This window comes from Chiloscyllium plagiosum, chromosome 12 (assembly GCF_004010195.1).
Source record: "Chiloscyllium plagiosum isolate BGI_BamShark_2017 chromosome 12, ASM401019v2, whole genome shotgun sequence".
NCBI lineage: Eukaryota > Metazoa > Chordata > Chondrichthyes > Orectolobiformes > Hemiscylliidae > Chiloscyllium > Chiloscyllium plagiosum.
In genome coordinates, this window is record NC_057721.1 from 24,424,679 (window position 1) to 24,448,750 (window position 24,072).

A 24,072-nucleotide genomic window follows, 5' to 3' on the forward strand; every position below is an offset into this window, starting at 1 on the left:
AAGGGCTAATGCCCGAAACGTCGATTCTCCTGTTCCCTAGATGCTGCCTGACCTGCTGTGCTTTTCCAGCAACACATTTCCATCTCTGATCTCCAGCATCTGCAGACCTCACTTTCTCCTCGTATCTTTTTTATGTCTTAGAGCAGTTCGGGTTGGGTGGGGTCTTTGCTCGGTGGGTGGAGGTTTTATATCGCCGCCCTCTGGCCGCGGTCATCACCAACAGGGTGAAGTCTGGGAATTTTACAATTGGTAGGGGGAGTCGGCAAGGCTGCCCCCTCTCACCATTGTTAATTACGTTGGTGATAGAGCCGCTGGCAGAGGCCATTTGTCAGAACGTCCATGTAACCGCTCCGGAAGTGGGATCGATTTCACACAAGATTACATTGTATGCGGATGATGTCCTTCTGTTTTTATTGAACCCGATCACCTCCGTACCACATTTGATACAATGTATCAATTCATTTGGGGCTACTTCAGGATATAAGATTAACTTTGCAAAATCGGAGGCTATGCCTTTGGGGAACCTTAAGGATGTGCCAGAAGTTGAAGGTGGCTCTAAGTTCCCTTTTAAGTGGTCACGGGCAGAGTTCCGGTACCGAGGCATTTTTATTACCCCCAAGTTTGATCTGTTATTTCGGACTAACTTTGCTCATTTGCTCGACAATATTAGGCGAGATCTCCAGAGATGGGAGGCTCTTCCAATTTCATGGCTCGGCCGAATATCTCTCATTAAGATGAATGTTCTTCCTCATTTGCTTTATCCCATGCGTATACTCCCTATAATGTTTCCCAGGTCAACGCTGTGGAAGCTTATGGGGTGGTTTGGTTCCTTTGTCTGGCATTGTGGGCGGCCCACCATCAAACTTACTAAATTGCAGTTGCCTCAAGGAGGGGGAGGAGTTGATTTCCCAGACATCAGGAGATATCAATTGAGTTCCCTACTGTCCTTTGTCTGTGGTTGGGTAGGTAACGATTCAAACTCAATATGGCTGGATATTGAGGCCTCCCAAGCAAAGTGCCCTCTTATTAACCTATTGTTCATGGATAAGATGAGGACAGTTATGGACCACTGCCGGAACCCCATTGTCATTAGTACAGTCAAGGCATGGAGGGCGATGCGTCAGAGTGAGGGTTGCTTATCCAAGACTTCGCCACTTACATCTATAGTTGGCATGCCAGGGTTCCGACCAGGGATGATGGACTCAGGGTTCAAGCTATGGGCAGCGAGAGGAGTTTCTAGTTTGGGAGACTTGTTTGAGGGGGAGGTTATGATGTCTTTTGAGCAACTGAGCCGCAAATACGGGTTGTCCAGCAGAGACCTTTTCCGTTTTTTTCAGGTTAGGGATTTCATCCAGAAGAAGACTACGCTTCTCACTAAGCCCTATAAGCCCGATACAGAGAGGTTGTTGCTACACTCCGCAAGCACCCTTTCAGTTAGTGCCCTCTATCGCTGCTGGGTGGCAGGGCTTGGCAGGATATTAACCGCTTATGTGAGGTCTGGGAGCAAGAGCTGGGAGTGGAGATCTTTTCTGAAACTTGGGAGAACATATGGGAGAATACTCGAAAGATCTCAATCTGTAGCAGGACATGCGCTACCCAGTTAAAAGTTCTGCATAGGGCTCATCTGGCACCAGACCGTCTGGCGAAGTTTAAAAAAGGGGCATCTTCAGTGTGCCCCAAATGTAAAATAAGTGTGGTTACTCTTACCCATTGCTTCTCGACATGCCGCAGGTTCTGTGTTTATTGGAGCACTGTGGCGGGAGAGATAGGGAGGGTATTGAGAACTGAAGTCAAGGTCGACCCGATATCTGTCCTCTGAGATCTACCAAATTTACCATCCTTAGACAGGCATGGGAAGAAACTATTTAATATTCTTGTATACTGTGCACGGAAGAACATTCTGATGAACTGGGTGTCTGAGAACCCACGGGCTTGCTGGGATGGCAGAAATTAATTATGGAGTACATTCCCTTGGACCTTTTTACAAACATGGTGCACCATACAACAGACCATTTTTATAAGACATGGCAGCCCTACTTGAATTATTTGGCTATAAATTTATCAATTATCTTAACTAGGGCGTTTGTTTAATCAGGATGATTAGATTTGTCAAGCCCTGGACCCTGAAGGGGGTCTCCCGAGTTAATACGGGTATGTATACAATGTTCCCGTTCCTTTGTTTAGGAGCCCTGTGCTGAGCATAGCTGTTATGTATTTTGTGGTTTTTTTTTGTTTTTTTTTACTTTTCTTTCTTTTTGTTTTTGGTGTTGCTTTGCACAGTTTTCTTTCTTTTTGTTTTTGGTGTTGCTTTGCACAGAGTTAGGGTTTGTTTTGCATTATAGAGTAGGTTAGCAGTTAGTAGATAGTTGTACTGTAATTTGTGTTTTTTTTCTTTTTATTATACTGATATTTGTGTTTTTTTTCAATAATTTTATATGTTGTAAAGTTAAAAAAATTGCGAATAAATATATTTACAAAAAAAATACTGTAGATGTATCCTAACCATATGAATCCCAGCAGTTCAAGAATGCAGCTGACAACCACTTTCTCAAGAGCAGTTAGGGTGGGCAACAAATGTTGGCCTTGCCAGCAACATCCACATTTTGTGAAAGAATTAATAAATAGTAGAAGATGATTTGTATGGGAAAATATGAGCATGATCATTTTAGCAGAATGAATATAAAAGCAGCATATTATTTAAATGGAGAGAGATCACACAAATCTGAGGCAACAATCATTGAGTACGCAGCTGTGAATCACCAAAGGTTAGTGTACAGGTAAAGCAAACGATTAGGAAGTTAAGTAGAATGTTTTTGCAAGGGAGTGGAATGTAAAGGCAGGGGACATTTTGCCGCAGTTGTGCCTTCTACTTAGGCAGTCCCTGAAAAACATGAACAACTTTCTTCTAACCTGGAGTTGTGGATCCTGAGGTGACTAACTTGTCCATTGCTGGGTCTACACAGCCTGCTGCATTGTGGTAGGTGCAGATTTCCACATGGTTCTTCAGCTGTTTGCACATGGCCTTTACCTGGGGCCTAGCAGTAATACTCGAGATGGTTGGCAACTCCACTGATGCTTCTTCTGCAGTTTGGGTGTCTAAGGGAAGGGGTTACACTGAGTCAGTGGAGATGCTGTGTTTTTTTTAAAGAGACTTTGATGATGTCCTTGAAGCTTTTTCTGTAGTCTCCTTAGTAATCACTTATGTGACAAATCTCAGAATAGAAAATTTGTTCTGGAAGGCATGTGGATGATGTAGCTCACCCAGGACAAATAACTGACAGCAACCAGTGCTTGTGTTTTGGACTCAGACATGAAATTGGTGGTGCCTATCCAGCCACTGAGTCTGCAGAATATTGTGAAGCCATCACTGATCAGAAGATAGAAGCAGAATTTGGCCACTTGGCCCATCAAGTCTGCTCTGTCAATCAATCGTGGCTGAAATGTTTCCCAACCCCATTCTTCTCCGTTCTCCGCAGAAATCTTAGTCCCCTTACTGGTGACATTTCTCTCGAGATTTGAGATATCTGCTGTATGTTGTCTATGTCTTTGATGCATGCAGATGGACAGGTAAAACTGCAGCTCTGCAGATCATTAGCTTAGTGCCAGGATTCAGGTGTTTGTCACCAAACATTCTGCTTTAGAGATGTCACAGTACAGCAAACAGCCAATGGGAAACTTCAAACCAGCATCTACAGGAAAACAACACATACAGACCAAATATTGAACTATAGAAGAACCATCCCAATACCCACAAACAAAGCTGCATTAGAACATTATTTCAATGAGCCACCATACACTGCAGCACAGAGGAACTACGCAGAACAAAGGAAAATCACCTATACAGTGTATTCAAAAAGAACAGGTACCCAATGAACACAGTCCACCAGTTTCTCAGCAACAAACCCAAACAAGCAGAAAAAACGCATCCAGAAACCCTAGCCACTCTCCCCTATGGCAAAGACATCTCGGAAATGACTGCCAGACTACTCAGACCCCTTGGCGTCATGGCAGCCCACAAACCCACCAACGCACTAAAACAGCAGCTAATGAACTTGAAAGACCCTATACAGGCAACAAGTAAAACTAATGCCATTTATAAAATACCTTGCAAATACCTGTAACAAACCCTACAATGGATAAACAGGCAGAAAACTAGCCACCAGGATACATGAACATCGACAAGTCACAGAAAAGACATGACCCACTCTCACTGTATCCTTACATACAGATAAGGAAGGACACCACTTTGACTGGGACAACATATCCATCCTAGGACAAGCCGAACAGAGAGACACGAGAAGTCCTAGAAGCATGGCATTCCAACCGGAACTCTATCAACAAATGCATTGACTTGGATCCCATTTATTCCCCACCCCCATAGGAAATGATGCCACCACAGAAAATGACATCACCAGCCCAAGGAAACCCAAACACATAAATAGTGAGCTACACCACCAGTGCTTCATCCAGAGGCTCACTGAAGTTGTTACCTAGTATGGTGATGAAACATCTGAAAAAGGTGAGCAAACCTATATCCAGAACCTCAACCCTGAGCTACAATTCTTCTCAAAACTCCCTAGTAACTGTCACTGATTAACTGTTCCAATATAGTAACATCCCATAGACACAACTCTTGGCAAAAAAGTAAAATGAGAAACAGCAGCAGAGAGAGAAAGAAAAAAAATCAAGTGAAAATTCGGAGTTGTAGCCAGTAGACATTTATTGCAGCTTCCAAGCCTGTTGAGACTCCAATAGCAACTGATGCTGAATTTCAAAGCTAAAAGACAGAAAACTAGTCATCCTAATCTGTAAGAGCTGGCCACAACCATCCAGGCTGCTTCTATTGTTCCAACCTTAAAAACAAACCTAAGGTCTCCCAAGCAGTTTACTTTATGGGCCTTCAATAGCTGGCTTGGTACCTCGGCCTTAAAACCTCTCTTGAAAGAAACCAGGACAAAATACACCCTTAAAATCACAGCATCATCAATGATCTAAAAATATCTCGTGTGAACAGATGTACAACTTCAAATAGATGATGAACTTAGATACAGAAATTGAGAAGTTGCTCTGTTGTGACTAAACTGAAGAAGCCTGTGCTTTTCTACAATTTCTGGAGACTTGTCAACAATCTAAACTTTGCAGCTAAAGGCTATACAAAAGACTTTAATGTTTACAGTGTCTTAACTGTGGAATGAAACTGCTAAGATTAAATTCTGTGAAATAACGATTTAACACTACTTTTCACCAATTGTTATCTGTGCAAGGAAACTGTTATATTTTACTTTGACTGTTGAATCCTACATCAACCTTTTAACCTTCATTTTGTGTACAGAGAAATCTTCACCCTAAGCCCAAAGCCAACTCTTTCATAAATTAATGTTAGGCTTGTTACTGACAGTGAGCACTGTTCTGTTTTGTATGATGTGTAATAAGTCCGTGATCAACAGCTCTTAACTTCTCGAGACGACAAATCTTTTCACACCTGACCTCATGTTTCCTCCTTTGTCATTTTTGTTAGAATCTTTGCATTCTTAGGAAACATTTTAGAGCTTTTTCCATATTGGGTCCTTTGTTAATTAAAATTATTGTTATTCATCTTGGAACTGAGAGCTTTACATTGCTGTAAGGCCAGATTCTTTTTTCAGTGTGAACATGTGCCACAAATGGTCCTGCTCTTCGTTTCAACAACTTTGAAATGGATGTTTAGATCTAAAGCCTAGTCAATGCTCAAGAGAAGATAGCAGCTTAAAAAGAAGACAAACTCCAAGCTTTTCTGCTGTGCCACTTGAATGCTGCCTGAAATGTGGGTGAATTATTCAGAATGAACATCTGAACCTTCACTTCAGAGGCACATACAGCCTCCTAGCCTACAGAGCCAGATACTTTAATGTTGTTTGTGAATGTTAGGTTGGTGTAACTGTGATGAGAGACTGGTATTAATGCAGGAACTCGATGCAACTTTTTTGTAAAAGGTGAATCAGAGAATCCATTTTAAGTTCTGAACAAGAATTACATCAAACATTTTACAACTCCATTATGTTAATTTTAGTTTGATTTTGAAAATTTTTAGGTTACAATGTTCCAGATTATTGTGTAAATACAACGTGGCAAGGTATCAATTTCCTTTGTTGGTATTTTTAATATATCTTTGTTTTCATTCATTAAATGAAACTTAGAATTATACTCAAATCCCACAAGTTGCATTTTAATACATTCAAATCAAAACAATGTGACATCAAACTTCTTCCTTCATCCTTACATTTTAATTAAAACAATTGTAAAGGAGAGTGTTTTGTTTAAATGTCTGGATTTGTTTTACATTTTCAGTATTAGGTACAAGCAAAATCATTCAAATGTGATGTTACATTGGCACTAATAGTTATTGATGGTGGAATTGGAAGGCATGTTACAAGCAAGTATGGATTTGCTGATTCCTCATTATACCCTCAGCACTTTTTAACTCTGATCTGCATGGGTCTTTCTAATTTTGTCAGGAAATATTTGACATCATAGCTTGTTGCTCCAAAGCAACAACTAGAATCTAATGTCATTTGTATTTTGAAATGTGGAATTTTAGAGACATAGTGCCTTGTGGACTTCAGCCTCTTTCCTGATGGATAACACTTGATGTTGACCTCCTAGGAAGCTACTGCCCTTTTGTATCTTCTTTCTGCTGAGGGCACATCTAAGAAGGGGTGTAGTGGCATTATGAGAGTTGGTTCCAATGCGTTCTGAAGAATGGTCTCTCGACTTAAAATGTTCACAGTACTTTCTCTCCAAAGATGTTGACAGACCTACTGAGTTTCTCTAGCAATTTCTGTTTTTTGTTTCAGAGGTCTAGCATCCACAGTTCTTTGTTTTATCAAAGTAACCAATTGTCCCATAAGTAAGTGCTATTGCAGAGTGACACTCTACGATGAGAAATTCTTTTGCTGTATCTTAATCTGAGCTAATGATCTCTTGAAGGATGAAAATCCTTGTTGGTTTAGGGACCGTAAAGACATATGCTCAAAACTGAGATACAGTGCAGACACCCATGGTTTCTGAAAATAGTTGAAGGGATATCCTGTTTCAACTTCTGCATTAGTAAATGCAATTATTCCAATTTTTATTTGTATTCCTTGCCTTAAGAATTCAAAAAACAGGATCTCTGCAATGCCTTACTGCTTACAAATGTATGAATTATTTTTTGCTCACTCCCCTCTTTGAATGGTTATCTGTTCCATGATCTCAAAGTAGACACACACCATACAGAGTAACTTGCAATGTCTTACTTGTGACCAGCTGATTAAAAGCAATTTGTGTTTTCTTTTTAACTGATCAAGGTATCATTAGGTAAAATCTCATCTGTTTCAATCTGAAAGATGTAATATTTTTAGTCATTGGCTCCTGTAAAGTCACATGTGTTGAGGATGATAATTGTCTATCAGTGGAAGTCCCACTACATAAAATATAATCCTGCACCATGCTATGAATCATCCTCTTCAGAGGAACATATTCAATGCAGATTTTATAGGCTGAAACATGTAAACTTGTGAAATAAATGTGAAGCTCTAATGTTCAGCGAAATTCACCAGTACAATGTTTAAACATAATGAGAATGATCTGTAATGGCACACTTGCCCTTTATAAGAAATATAAATCTTTGAAACATGAAATCCAGCTGGCTGCAAATAAAATTTGGGAGGTTTTGTGCCACTTTCCGCATTGATATTATGTCATACTGATTAGCTTCTCTCAAGCAAAGAATTAACAATCAATCAACAAACAACAGCCTACTGAACTGAAACAGATTACTTATTTTGAGCTATTAATTACAAAGTCAAGATTTTCAGGCAAATTTGATATTCCATTCATATCAGGTAAATTAATTGATAAACATATACCATGTATAGGAAGCTAGAGAAGAAATCAGTCAACTCAATTGTGGATTAACAATCTATTGCTCAAGGTTACAAGACATTCAGAATGAACAATTGGTACATACAGATTACATAAACCATTTGCTATTAGAAAAACATTATCAGATTAGTGGTAAAATATAGACTACCAATTTCTAAGGTCTGTCAGCTGGTTTTAATAACTGGTGCTGGCATGGATCAATTTTTTTTTAACATGAAGAAAAGTGGATAGAAACGGCTACAGTAATCACTTGACCATAAATTAAGGCACATTCAGGAAATCAGTGTGAAATGTCAACTAAATCACCTGAACTGAAGTAATCATTTTACTTCAAGACATTGAAACCAGTCAGGCAGCTGTGTCAGGCAGCAAGAAACTTGTAGCTCTTGTGTTAATTTGCATTTGTGTGATAAGTTCCACATCTTGGACAAGAGAGTTTGCCTGCTACATTCAGTTTGTAAAAACAATGAAGTCACACCCGGGAATGCAAAAATGAATCATAGTTCAATGACTAGTTCATAGAGCAGTAAACAGACAGAAAGGAAGATGGATTAGTAGCAGTGAGCACTAGAAAATTCTTTCTCCCTGTGTTCTCCTCTCTGTAATTCAAAACCAGTATGGGTGTTAAGGTAAAGTAGAAAGATAACCATCCACCAAAAATTCCAACATTCTACAGATTTTGAAATTAATAAGGATGGAAGGCATCAGTCACACAGCAATAAAACAAAGTTCAATTATAACATTAAAGAACTTTAAAAACTTCATATTATTTATCATCCTCTTGTACTTGTCAGTTTTTTTAAAGCTTCACATGTGTATTATTATTTGTTTTCTTGCCATTATTATATAATTAAATTACTTTTTTGTTTATTCAAGAAAACCTATGTCTTACTTGAAGTATGGTACAGGTCATTCTCCTATAAAGTACGTTTTGTTAAAGCAAATTGATAAGGCATTTCGGTAAAGCAATTGGTGAATTGAGGACAATGTTTCTATAGTCCACACTTTAAAAGCCTGCATTGGTTATGATGTGATTCCGGTCCCACTAGTTAAAACGGTGCTGCTGTAACATGATTTTCTTATGACACTGGATTGCATGAGAACGGAAGTATTGCGTTATAGCAGAACTGACTCAATAGTTGAATGCTAAAAAGAATGAAAGGTCTTTGTTGCTTAAAAAGAGCTGAGCTGATACATGCGTCTGTAATTGGTTCTAACAATATACCCATCAACAAATTGAAATCAGAAACACATTTATTTTAAGATCAAACAATACTGTGTATTTCTTTAGTTGCAAGTGAAACAAATCAGATCAGAATTCTTCATTTCATAATTTTTCTGCTTACTTGGACCTGTCCTTCAGTCAGCAGTAGCGCATAGCTTAATGCATTTTTAATTAGCAATGTAAAATAATTTTGGTTACCATTTTGCATTTATTGTTAATACTTTCTGGACTTGTGTACCTCATACTTTTGTTTTATTTCTGGTTTAAGAGTTCAGAAAATAGTTTTATAAAGTCAAACTATTAAAACAGTGATGAGGAGGTTTTCTATTTCCTCTTGAGGGTAGTGAATATGCGGAATTCTTTATCACAGAGGTCTGTCAAGGCTTGGTCATTTAGTATATGCAGGACTGAAATAGGCAAATTGTAATCAGTACTGGAATCAAGGGTAATAGCAAATAGGCATTTTTGGACAATGTGAAGTTGAGAATCAAGTTAAAAATCACACAACACCAGGTTATAGTCCAACATGTTTATTTAGAAGTGCAAGCTTTCAGAACGCTGCTCCTTCATAAGGTAGCTAGTGCTCCAAAAGCTTGTACTTCCAAATAAACCTGTTGGACTATAACCTTGTGTTGTGTGATCTTTAACTTTGTCCACCCCAGTCCAAACAGGTACCGCCACATCAGAGTTGAGGATCTTCAGATCAGTCATGATCTCACTTAACGGCTAAGCAGACTTAAAGGACTGAAAGGCCGACTACTTGGCTTTGTTTTACGATCTTATAAAAACCTAGAAACCACTTACAAGTCGTTATGAGTTGATGATGCTCATTCAATGTTGTAATAATTATCCAATTTTGCAGCTAAGTGATCCCACAAAGCCTTTCTGAATGTTCCATACTCCTGTCTGCACTCTGCATGTAGTTCTTTCTGTCTTCAGAGCTTCTGAGCTCTCAATTTGTATGCTTGTATGGACATCGTTAGCATAATATATTAATAATTAAGCTGATTCCAGATTGCCAAGCAAAAATGATAGGGAAATTTAGATCATGTCTATAATGAAGGGTCAGATGCTGGAAATGATTGAGAATCTACAATGAGCTGAGTTTAGTTTAGCTACCAATCGATGAATGTGAGAAACTAATTAGCATGTTGATAACATTTTGTGCAAGACATGGTGGAAAAGGAGAACACAATAATCTTGTATGCAAAGTTAATAAAATGTTATTTGATTTTTCCATGCTAGGCTAAATCCTATGATTTGAAGCTTTGGCTCCAGGATTTGTCACATCACAGCATTTACTGTGAGTGAAATACACTTCACATCTGTGTGTGAGACACAAGGGTCTGACAAAACTATGTACCAAAATCATTCCCCTCATGATTTGTCTTTATTGATGATCACCCAGTAATTCTCTTGGCTCCACTGAACATCAATCGGTATAGATTTACTTGTTTTATTACTTGCTGCAGTTCATCCTTAGTCAATGCCAGCAGCAATTGACAGAAATCCCAGATCTCTTTGGCATTGATATTTCTTATTGAAGTTCAAAATCTCATTGTGTTAGGTGAATCTGTACTTGTAGGTTTTTTTTCATATGATGCAATAGAAAACCGTTTGCTAGAAAACTTAAGCTGAACATAAATATCCACTGTTTGTGCAAAGTGACTACTCATTGAAAATTGTTGAACAAGTCTTAATGATTGGCAAAACTTCTTGCTTATATTGGCCCATATACCTAGCATGTGAAACGCTTGTCCTCTAAATTCAGTTTTTTGATTGGCTGATCAGTGGAAGGAATTAAATTTATGCCTGATGTTTGAAATAAAGTGGCACTACAGCATTAAGTTATCATTCCAGTTTCTCCTGGAACTGCAAGAATAAACATTGAAGGTTTCTGGTTCTGCAATGATTCCTTCAAGGATTGTGGGTTAGACTATTCAAAGTTGACTGCAATTATATGAAACTCTGCATATTCATATAGAACATAGAATGGAGAATAGCACAGCACTGGAAGGTGTGCCAACCATGATGCTATTCGTAACTAAAAATCCCATCTGTCCCTCTATTCCCTGCCTGTTCATGTGTCTGTCTAAATGCCTCTTAAAATTGCTATCATATTAAAATTGCTACCTTGCCTCGCAGCACATTCCAGGCATATGCCACCTTCTGTGTGAACAATTTGCCTTGCTCATCTCTTATAAACTCACCTCCTCTTACTTTTAACCTGTGCCTTTTCATTTTTGAAAGTTGCACCCTGGAGAAAAGATTCCCAACTATCCACCCTATCCATGCCTATCATAATTTTATGTACTCAGTCCACATTCAATTTTATTGAACAGTCCACATTCTATAACTACCAGCGACACTCTAATTTACATATTTGAGGAATAATTGCCTCTTCCAAGTGGACAATCTCGAAGACTAAAAGCTGTCCAAAGCGATGTCCATCTCATTTCTGCCAGGAACAGTCGACCCTGCAGCAAAATCCAAAGGGTTAATGTTGCTTGTTCAGGGTAAAAACAGACAAGCATATGTCAAACGTCTTCCCTTCCTGACTTTCTGCACTTCCCTTTCTGCTTATTGTATCATGGACTACACTTTTCACACTATCTGGTTAAAGAACACCACTTTCCTTTCCTGATCTTCCAATAAAAGAGAATCAAGTTCCACTTATCATTTTCCATATTAGGTTATATAGTTATTTGAATAGCTGTGAATCCCAAAAGATGGAGGGTGGGAAAAAATTGTGGCTGTCAGAGTTGTGCCTTTTCTGAGGTATTTTCAATGTTTGAGCTGATTTCCTCGAATTCTTGGAGCAGTGATTACTGTTTTATAAGCTGTTGGATTGTTTTGGAAGTTTCAGGGAAAAAAAGATCAAAACAGCAGCATTATAAAAAAGGACGAAGAGAGTGAGAGAGCAGGTTCCACATGGGAGATGAAAAAAGTGAACCTGCACTGTTGTGCGACCAGGCAGTGAACTTTCACAGCTGACTACCTCTGCTGTTTAGTTTCAAGGAAACTAAACTCTGGACATAGACTTTGTTCGAAGATGGAATGAGCTGCCAGAGAAAGTGGAGGAAGCTGGTACAATTGCAACATTTAAAAGGCATCTTGATGGGCTACATGAATATAAAGGTTTTAGAGGGATATGGGCTAAATGCTGGCAAATGGGATCTAGATTAACTCAGGATATCTGATCAGCATCAACGAGTTCGACCGAAAGGTCTGTTTCCATGCTGTATAGCTCTATGACTCTATATCATGACAAAGATTGTATGGTGCAATATATTAGAGCACTAAAGTGGTACTTTAATCTCTGGGAGCACAGGTTCTTATAGTTTCCTGATCCCAATTATTTCTTTGTAAGAAAACATTGAATAAATGCCTATATTTTCCAATATAGATTGAAGGGAATCTCTCATCTGTAGGGAAGGAGAACCAACAAATTCATTTCTATGTATTTCCTAACAGCTGGCATCAGAATACTATTTTCAAAGAACTCTTCCATTTGCTCTCCTTCCCTGTGGATGGCCCATGACATGTGACAAACTGTTTCTTGAATGTATTGACATTCCTCAAAGAGAAATCATTTGAACTTCAGAATTAAGGAGGAAATGTGACAGACAAAATGGGAGTGAAGGAAGAGGTGGAAGATTTCAAAAACTGTGACATGAAAGAGTTGGTGTTTCACCAAAACAAAAGTTATGTCAAATATTTATCTATTCTGTGCATGTGAGAAAAATTACACCACCAAAATAAATTGTGGATTGGTAATGAAAAGTATTGGGGTTACAGAAGTCAAGATTTGTATTTCATTTTCTGAATTTATTCAATGGGTGTAATGCACAAAACACTATTTCAGTAAAGGGCAGCTCGGAAATAACTTTCGGCTGATCATGTAATCAAAACCATTATTATTTTTCACCATTCCTCACACATATAAACCATCCTTTTTGTGTTTATAATGGATGGAAGTGTGGAATGAAGCTATCCTTCTGATCACCCCCTTCATTCCATAGGAGAACGTAAGGACTGCAGATGCTGGAGATCAGAGCTGAAAAATGTGTTGCTGGAAAAGCGCAGCAGATCAGGCAGCATCCAAGGAGCAGGAGAATTGAAGTTTCAGGCATGAGCCCTTCTTCAGGAAACTTCATTCCATAACTTGCTGTGCTTAGATACAGCTTGGGAAGGTTCTGTTTCATCATAGTGTGGATTTTTTTTTTCAAATTCAGTCCATTGAGGAACCTGTTTAGAATTCTGGAGAGAAGAAAGAAAACCTCCTGGAAATCATTACTAAAGAGCCAGTATCAAATTTGCAGACATCTTTAATGGTATCTTCAGTGGCCACTGATGCAAAAGATTATAGGACTTACAAGGAATACAGTTGATCCAATTCATTGTCCTGCTTACAACTGGAAAATAATCTTGTGTTGGAAACCACTAATAAAAGTATGCCATTTATTGAATGAACTTGCTGTGAACTCCACTGAATTCATTTAATTTTCCAGCAAAAGTCCTGCATTATTGGTTCTTGCACTCTGTGATGAATTGTATGAAACTTTGTTAAATGTCACTTTGAGTCGTTGCTGCTTAATCTAAAGGCTGTAAGCTTAAATCACGTTTCCAATTTGGAGTTGAGCTGACACACCAACATAGCACCAAAGAGATGTTGCTTCGCTAATGGTACTGCCCTTTGAATGTGATGGTAATTGAAAGCACGACTACTTGCCCTCTTCAGTGATTCAGATAGAAGATCCTATGGCACTATTCAGAGAAGGGCAGAATAATTCTTCTGGTGTTGTGGTCAACACTTATCTCTTCATCAAAATTATTAGAAAAAATCTTTATATTTGTCATATTCCTGTTTTGGGACATCGGAGGTTACGCTGTATATACACATCACTCTTCAATCTCAATCTAACTAAAGATTTATCCAGCTTCTTTTGGACATATCAATTGCAACAATTTTTGTCCATTCATTTATTCTTTCACAGGACATGGTGTTACTGGCTAGGCCAATCTTTCTTATTCATACTAATTGCCATTAGGTAGTGATAAGCTGCCTTCCTGAACTTCTGTCATTCATGTCGAGCTGCAGTTTTGTTAAGAAGAGTGTTCCAAGATTTTGATTCAGTGATAATGGAGGAATCGTGATTTAGTTCCAAGTCAGAATGGTATTGGCTTGGAAAGGAACTTGGATGTGGTGGTGTTCGCATCCATCTCCTACCCTTTTCATGAGTCATGAGTTTGGAAAATGCTTTTGAAGGAGGCTTTGTATCTTGCAGATGCTTCGATCATGTGTCAGTGTGTAGGGAGTGATGCTCAAGGTGATGTATGGGATGCCGGTCAAGCACATTCCTTGAGCTGGATTGTATTGAATTTCTTGAGTGTTGTTGGAGTTGCATTTGTCTAGGCCAGTGGAGGGTATTCCCCCATTCTGTTCACTAGAAACTTGCAGATAGTGAACAGATTTTTGGTGAGTTACTTGCCAGTTTCTGACCTGCTCCAATATTGAGGGTATTTGTATGACTGGTTCAGTTCAATTTCTGGTCAATGTCAACCTCCCAGAATGTTGATGATGGTTGAGATTCACCAATGATAATGCCATTACGTCTTAAGGGAAAATGGTTGGATTCTTTCATTGGAAATGATTCAGTGTCACAATTGTGTGATGAAAATGTTACTTGCTACTTAACAGTCAAGCCTGAATGTTGTCCAGGCCTTTCTACATATGGACACATTATGTTAGTATCTGAGGAGTCGCTATTGGTACTGCAAATTACGTAATTATGAGCAAAAATCCTTGCTTCTGACCTGATCATGTTACAAAGCTCCTTGGTGAAGCTTTGGGCCTTTATACTGGCAAACTCCTGTCATGAAAGCCTGGGGTAAAGAAGATTAACTGTTAACAACAGCGTTCATCCTTCTTTGTACGAGGTATATTTCCAACCAGGGCAGAATCTTCCCCATGGTTCCTTTGCTTCAGTTTTGCTCGGGTTCCTTGATGCCACAGTGAGTCAAACATTGTCTTGATAAATGCAGCCACATGCATCTCACCTCTACCTTTCAGCTCTCTTGTTCAAGGTTGTAATAAGGTGCAACCGAGTAGCCCAGCAGACAAACTAATCTTCAGCAAACACCTTAGTGCTGTCTAAGTGCAGCTTGATAACACTGTTGCAATCCCTTCCTTTTCTGATGATCGTGAGTAAACTGGTGGGCATTGACCAATTGTATTTGTGTCATTTTTTTTTTGTGAACAGGGCATTTTAGGGCAACTGTACACATTGTTGGCTGTATCCTACTTTTGTGGCTATACTAGAACAACTTGAATAGGAGCACTATAGCGATCAATTTTTCAACACTAGTGGCTGGTTGTTATCAGGCCCACAGCTTTTGCAGTATCCACCTTTATTGCACTGGTAATTTTGGATATTCTATTTGACTTACATTGGGAAAATCTGCTGTCATGAATTTGAATTGTTTCCTCACTCTGTTAAATCACTTCAACATATTCGGGGATTATTTGTGCTCATACAAGAACAATTTCCCTGATCCCTTCAGAGTTTGAGCTGAGTTATGGGAGGATGAACCTTTCAGTCGTTTTTCTGGATTAGATCATGAATATTTTCATAAAGGTACAGCCTATAACTTTTCACAGTCATAATTTTTGTCTCAGTAGATTGGTATGTCAATGTACTCAAATGAATGTCATGTTTGTAACAAGGATTTTAAAGTCATATGATTATCATGAGCTTTTAATCTAAAGGAATAAAGTCTCAATAAATTAGGCAATATGGCAGTGTTACATAATAGGATTCTGATAATTATTTTCCTCAACTAATGTTTAGTTCCATATATAAAAAAATGGAGTCAGCGTTTATCATCGATCAAGCTAGGGTATGTGTGGTATGCCAGATGGATATTTCTTTTCCTCATTGCTTTTGCTGAGGAGTTTGCCTGAACAAATCACACAGCAGACAATTGGGCTGAACAGATCATACAAGCTTTAAATTTCAATCACATATAGTCCTGTTCAGCTGCAAGAGGAAAAATTGTCAACCATTGAGCTGCCCCTTCTTTCCTACATTATAAATTATTGTGATCATTTGAAATTTGGCATTCCTGAGTTTGTCCTGATTAGTGGAAGACAAAAGACTTTGACAACATGCCTCACTTTTCAACACTTTTAAAAAAGATGCTTTAATTCACATCACTCCTTTTATGGCCATGATTGTTACAATGTAAAAAAACAGCAATATGACATTTGTGGTGATGATTGAGGCTTAAATATTAGCCAAGATTCTGGGGATATATTCCCTGCTCCTCTTCAAAGTAGCTCATTCATCTGAAAGTACAATTGGAACTTAATTTTATCATTTCATCCAAATGATGGTACCTCAGCCGGTGCAATACTCCCTTCGTGCTGCACTGAAATTACTGCCTTTGTGTTTTGCTCAAATCCTGGACACTTGAGCAAACTCTAAAGCATGACAGCTACCAGCTGAACCATAACTGATACATTCAAAAGGTGGATATGTCAGAGGCTGATTTCTGTGCATCAAAACCTCCCTTCATGTGTTTCAACTATGTGCCATACCCAGGAGATACTTATACTCTTTGAGAGTAAAATTGGCCTCTTAACAGTCAACCAGTCATTTTCATCTATTTTCCTGAAGAAGGGCTAATGCCCGAAACGTCGATTCTTCTGTTCCCTGGATGCTGCCTGACCTGCTGCGCTTTTCCAGCAACACATTTTCAGCTCTGATCTCCAGCATCTGCAGACCTCACTTTCTCCTCTTAACAGTCAAGTCCTGAGTTGAAAGGTTATTTCTCAAAACTGAATGTTGTACTGTTACTTCAGCAGATGGCAATAATGACAATGAGATTATTTAATAACTGTCAGGTTTTTAAACTTTGTCATGAAAAATATGAATGAATGAGGTAATCAAGAGAAGCGTAAATGCAGTTTGACAGGCAGAAAACTTTAACTCAGTGAGGATGCTCTTTGGCAATATTTTATGATGCTATTCTCTGATTATGTGTCTGACCAGCCTACTTGTGTTGTTTTCATCCCATGGATATTATCCCGACAAAAGAAAAATCAACACGTAACTTGTTCCAGCCCTCCTTCCATTTCCTTTAAGACTGGTTGACCTAAAATGTAACTGGATTTGCTTCGCTCACCAGTAATTTTCATCTATTTTTTAATGTCAGGAAAAACACAGCTGAACTTGAAAGTTCACTATTTGGGAAGTGATGGTTGTCACATTGTAGCAAATGTCTTAATCTGGGTTTAAATTTTTAATTACCGCTTGAGGATGAATGTAAAGCAGCAAATCAAGTGTGGCACAACATAAACTTGCAGTTAACATTCACAGGATTGAAGCAGGCTGCATTTCATGCTCCAAAAATTGAGTCTTTGCAAATACTTCCTATTCACTTCAGCCATTTCTAGTATAATATACCCTACTAGTCCAGTAATGTTGATTTATTTAGGTTCTAGCTTTTTATTATGAAGTTCTGTTCCATATATGTGCAAGATTGAATCTTTTTCTTGCCCAAATTAGGTTACTCATTGGGTATGTGTATTTCAATGGCCAAGAACTGGAACTAAGATGAATCAACGTTTTCACCTTGAAGTCATGGCCATACTGTAACCTGGGCTTACTCATTTTGGTCTGCAGCAATAGAGACATGGCCTGGAATGGATCAGAAACACTGGGAGAAAGAGGCTTACTTTGTGTAGTGTGTAGCTGCTACAACACTGGGTTAGGTTTCAGGATGGTGAGGAGTGAAACAAGAGTATGCACAATGATCATAAAAGAAACATTTAACATCTGTATCTGTGTCGCTGCCATTTCCCATTCAACTGATAATGTTCAGCTTACCTGTTCTTAATAGACACTAATACGATGTGCTAATTATTTTTCCCTGTGCCTTGTCAGCATGTTTCACCCTCTCTCTCCTTGAAAGCATTCACCCTGCCTCTCAATGCCCACTTGAAACTGCTGGTGGAAGATTTATGAATCCCCTTTCATGGTCACTGTTATTCTATTCTCATCTACTCTCTTTGCCAGTCATATTATCCCCTTCACTCTCCTTGTTCAATGTACAGTATTGTACTTGACCCACTTCTCACTTGAAGAATTTACCTGACATCATTCATGCATTCCTTTTTATTTACTTTCAACATATTTCCCTATGTCCCTTATTATCTAAGAAGCCTACCTTCCACCTTTGCTGGAATGGATGTAGCCTGTATCTGAAAACCTTCCTCCTTAAAGATAGCCTGCTGTTCTGTCACTGTTTTTCCTGCCAGTGTTTGGCTCTATTTGACTTGATTTAGATTCCTCCTCATCTTATTGAAATTGCACCCGCCCCCCCCAATCTAATTGAAATTGACCTCTTCCAATTTATGTCGACGTTAGATAGTCCCCTGCTCTTTTCTGTTACTAATCTAAACTCGTGATAGCAATGTTCGCTCTTCCCCCAAAAGGTGCCTGGTGAGGTTTTAATCCAGTATGTGTTTTGCTTCTTGACAACTGCGAGCAGAGTTTAGCACTGATGGTCAGGAATGTCTGTGAAACCAGTGTTAATGTACTTTAAAGGCTGTTATGTGTTACATGCCAGTAATTGTGTTTGTAAATATGGAAGGATAATCATTTGATCTTTGGACATCTGTGTATTGTTGTTATTAGTTATTGCAAGCAGAAATGACATGTCATAAATATTATTGTTTAACCAACACACCATTACTTATGTACCAAACTGTAATGAATATCAGAGGTCATATATAACTGTTATCCTTTTCAGAAAAATGGTGAATATTTTTATATAAGTATTGTCATGACCCTGATAGGAATAGTGCAGTGGAAATTAACCTCCCCGCCCAATCCACAATTCATCACAAATGTGTAAATGGTCAATTTAATCACTAAAGTAGTTAACTTGCAAGACTTGAGCTTCTATCTAAGATAAACTTTCAGCAGGTTTCATCATCAAATAGGAAAAAAAACTTATGGCAAATTTATCCCTTAACAAGTGAAAAATTGGATTATTAATTACTGACATGATAACAAACTGTATCCTTTCTATCTCAGCACACACTCATATTTGTTCTCAAAAAGGAAGGACAAAACAGACAAGATGAGCACTTTTGTGGGTAGAAACATAGTGCAAAAAGGAACAAAGTTTGGGGAATGAGGTGATTTTCCAACAGTTCCTTTTTAATTTATGCTGACAATGTCACGTCAACCATTGTGGAAGTGCTTGATTCAGTAGCCAGTCATTTGGACCTAAGTCCTTTGCTTAATTAGAAGTTCTATCAGAGTGTTTGTGCTAGTTTTCTCCCACTCAGAGGGAGGGGAAGAGAATTGGGTTGTTTGCAGACATTTTGAGGCCAGAGTGCCAACTGCTATCTTCTCAGTCTGTAACAAAAATGTTAGTTAAAACAATACAAACGCTGCTGCTGAGCAGACTTATTTTTCATCCCCAAAATACTTATTGCCCTCTGGGCTTTCAATATTTTCTAATATAGCTTCTCCAAAACTTATGTGCTCTTATGTAACCAATGAGTGACACCAAACGGTTCCACTTTTGTTGCAGGGTATCAGTAAACACCAGTTCATTCTCTACAAAACAGCAGTCTACACTTCCCATTTCCAATTGGTATTTCAAATAAAATATATGTAGTCTTACAGTATATTTCTCCATCACCTTTCTCCCAAATTGCATCGCAATGATGGTAATTTTTATGTTAATATTAAAGATTGGTGAATGAATCCCAATTTTTGCACTGCCTTTTCTACAGGGTGCATTTTGTATTTTTGTAAAGTGATGGTAATTATGCAGAGCGCAGGAGAGGAACAATTTTAGCTTTGTACATGAACTACATACGTTTTTTAGATTCCCCACAGTATGGAAGCAGGCCCTTCGGCCCAACAAATCCACACTAACCCTCTGAAGAGTAACCCACCCTATATTTATCCATGACTAATGCACCTCACACTATGGGCAATTTACCTAACCTGCACATCTTTGGATTGTGGGTGGAAACCGGAGCCCCTGGAGGAAACCCATGCAGTCACAGGGATAATGTGCAAACTCCACACATACAGTTGTCCGAGGTGGGAATCAAACCCCGGTTGCTGGTGCTGCGAGGCAGCAGTGCTATCCACTGAGCCACCGTGCCGCTCCATTGAACCTATTGTTCCAATACCTTTAAAAAGTGCTTTCTGCTTATTAATAGTCCATTCTGAATCTATTTCTGAAAAGCAGTGAATAATACTACTGTTGATCTTGAAGGTGAAAGCTATTTCATTGTGTATCCATGATGATTTAGCAAGGAGATTAATTCTTTGTACTGCTGTTTTACAGGAATTACAGAATGGAATTGGAAGCCGGCAAAATGTTGTCACATCTCTGAATGTAACTGGGGAGGAGATTGCTGGAAAGTCATCAGCATCCGACGGTGCCATCCTTCAGGAGAAGCTCAGCAGCCTGCACAGGCGTTGGCAGGATATCTGCAGACAAGTGGATGAGAGAAATAGAAGGCAATCTCAAAACTTTCTTTCCATATTTTATTGTTGGCTTGTTCTTGATATTCAATACTTAATATTTTCTCTATCCAGGTTGTAATTTCAAGTACAGGTGATGAAGTTTAATCTCTGCAATATATCGAAAACTCTGACAGTTTATTTATTGAGAGTTTCAAGAGTGTTCCTGATTGCGAAAAGTTCAGTGAAAAATTGGTGGATAGTCGCATTACCGCTAATTTTCCACTCAAATTTTCACAGTTGAGGAGCCAAGGAGATTCATGGTGATTGTCTATTTGATGATATACCAGTGGGATTCTGTATTCCAGCCAAAACATTCCACCAGCCACTAGTATAACAAAACGCTGGTTCATTCTTGTTGCATTCAAATTTTTATTGTTGTTGACTTGTTGAATTTTGATTAGATTTTGCTTTAAGTTAAATTGTTGTCAAAGAAAGCATTTTTCCATCTTGATTCACTCAATAAAAGGGGGTTATATGCAAAACTCCTTTCAGGAATGAAAGTGCCTTCCTGGTGTGGTCGATATGTGACTCCAGACCCACAGCAATGTGCTTGACTCTTAACTGCCCTCTGAAATGGCCTATCAAGCCACTCAGTTGTGACATCAGTTGGATCACCTGACATCAATCTAAGCACCAAAGCAACAATGGGAAAAACAGCCCTATTGCTTCTGCAAAGTCTTCCTTATGAACATGTGAAGCCAGTGCCAAGATTAGAAGAGCTGTCTCACAGATTAGTCAAGCACCTGTCTGATATAGTCATAGATACCACTCATGACTTCTCAGACATGGAAGCAGTCCATGTCCAAATGTAGAAAACCGAGACAATATCCAGGTTTGGGCTGACAGGTAGCAAGTAATATTTGTGCCAGACAAATGACAGGTGATGACCATCTCCAGCAAGAGAGAATCTAACCACCACTCCTTGACATGTAATGGAATTGTTATCACTAAATCCCTCTCCATCAATATTCTGGGGATTCCTATTGATCAGAAACTGAACTGGACTAGTCACATATATACAGGTAGCTACAAGAGCAGTTCAGAATCTAGAAAAATTGCAGTAAGTAACTCACCTCCTGACTCTCTGAAGTCGGCTGCAAGGCAAAAGTCAGGAGTATGATAGAATCCTCCCCACTTACCTGGATTAGTGCAGCTCCAACAACACAAGACATTTGACACCATCCTGAACACTGCAGCAGCTTGATAGGCCCCATATCCACAAATGTCTACTGCCTCCACCACTGATGCTCAGAAACAGCAGTGTGAAACATTGACAAAGATGCACTGTAGAAATTTTCCCAGGCTTCTTAAAGAGCACTTTCCAAAACCACAACCATGTCCATCGAGAAAGGTAAGGGCAGCAGACACATGGGAACACTATCCCCTCCAAACCACTCACCATCCTGGCTTAGAAATATATATTGTTCCTTTACTGTCACGGTGTCAAACTTTTGACACTCCTTTGCTAATGGCACTGTAGATCTACTTGCAGCAGATGGAGTAAGGAGTTTAAGAAGGCAGCTCACCATCACCTCGAAGGCAAATAAGGATGGACAATAAATGCTGGTCCAAGCAGTGACACCCACATCACACAAATGCATTTAAACATTGCAACCTGAAGTTGATGTAATTTTCAAACAGTATTTGATAAAATGCTGCATTATAAGCATTTCAGGAAAGTTAAAAATTGTACAATGAAAGGACCATTGACATCAGTGACAGAGCAGTGGTAAAGCACAGTCTTATTTGAACTGGAACAAGTTACAAAGCGAAGCTCCCCAGGGGTCAGCAGTAGAATCACTGCTTTTCTTGATCGATATTAGTGATCAATACTTGTGCGCAAAAAACAAGACTCCAAACCTTGCAAATCATATAATATTTTTAATTACTGTTAACTATGGGGTGTATAGCAATAGACTTTTGCAGGTCATGTACATGATTGTGAAATAGATGAACAATGTTCTCAAAGGGGAGGAGGACCAGCAAGAGGTCATTGTCTACATTGCAACCAATGATATAGGAAGGGAAAAGATTGAGATTCTGAAGAGAGAGTTAAGCAGGAATTTAAAAAGGAGGTCCTCAAGATTAGTAATATCTGGATTATTCCCAGTGCTACGAGCTAGTGAGGGCAGGAATAGGAGGATAGAGCAGATGAATACATGGCTGCGGAGCTGGTATATGGGAGAAGGATTCACATTTTTGGGTCATTGGAATCTCTTTTGGGATAGCAGTGACCTGTACAAGAAGGATGGATTGCACCTAAATTGCAAGGGGACTAATGTTAGGAACATGGGACTGGGATTCATAGCAATTACAGAAACATGGCTCAGGCTTGGGCAGGGCTGGCAGCTTAATGTTCCAGGATACAAATGCTACAGGAAGGATAGAAAGGGAGGCAAGAGAAGAGGGGGAGTGGCATTTTTGATAAGGGATAGCATTACAGCTGTGCTGAGGGAGGATATTCCCAGAAATGCATCCAGGGAAGTTATTTGGGTGGAACTGAGAAATAAGAAAGGGATGATCACCTCATTGGGATTATATTCTAGACCCACTAATAGGCAGAAGAAAATTGTGAAACAAACTTGTAAGGAGATCTCAGCTATCTGTAATAATAGGGTGGTTATGGCAGGGGATTTAACTTTCCACACATAGACTGGGACTGCCATAGTGTTAAGGGTTTAGATTAGATTACTTACAGTGTGGAAACAGGCCCTTAGGCCCAACAAGTCCACACCGACCAGCCGAAGCGCAACCCACCCATACCCCTATATTTACCCCTTCACCTAACACTATGGGCAACTTAGCATGGCCAACTCACCTAACCTGCACATTTTTGGACTGTGGGAGGAAACTGGAGCACACCCACGCAGACACGGGGAGAATGTGCAAACTCCACACAGTCAGTTACCTGAGGCGGGAATTGAACCTGGGTCTCGGCGCTGTGAGGCAGCAGTGCTAACCACTGTGCCACCGTGTTTAGATAGTGATGAATTTGTTAAGTGTGTACAAGAAAATTTTCTGATTCAGTATGTGGATGTACCTCCTAGAGAAGGTGCAAAGGGGAAGCACTTTGAGACCAGCGACCATAATTCTATTAGATTTAAAATAATGATGGAGAAGGATAGACCAGATCTAAAGGTTGAAATTCTAAATTGGAGAAAGGGCAATTTGATGGTTTGGGGCAGATGTTCACAGATAAAGGGACGGCTGAAAAATGGGAAGCTTTCATAAATGAGATAACGAGAATCCAGAAAAAAGTATATTCCTGTTAAGGTGAAAGGAAAGGCTGGTAGGTACAGGGAATGCTGGATGACTAAAGAAATTGAAGGTTTGGTTAAAAAAGAGAAGAAACATATGAAAGGTATAGAAAGGATAGATCGAGTG

General features: G+C 39.1%; 1 protein-coding gene across 5 annotated transcripts in view; it reads left to right on the plus strand.

Annotated features, from left to right (window-relative positions):
- dmd (dystrophin) overlaps positions 1–24,072 on the plus strand; it is a 2,012,228-nt gene that overhangs the window by 1,399,825 nt on the left and 588,331 nt on the right. For all 5 annotated transcript variants that reach the window (XM_043700735.1, XM_043700733.1, XM_043700734.1 and 2 more), the window contains one exon: positions 20,507–20,682. In XM_043700735.1, the coding sequence (XP_043556670.1) occupies positions 20,507–20,682 (176 nt within the window). The remainder of the gene's footprint in view (positions 1–20,506; positions 20,683–24,072) is intronic.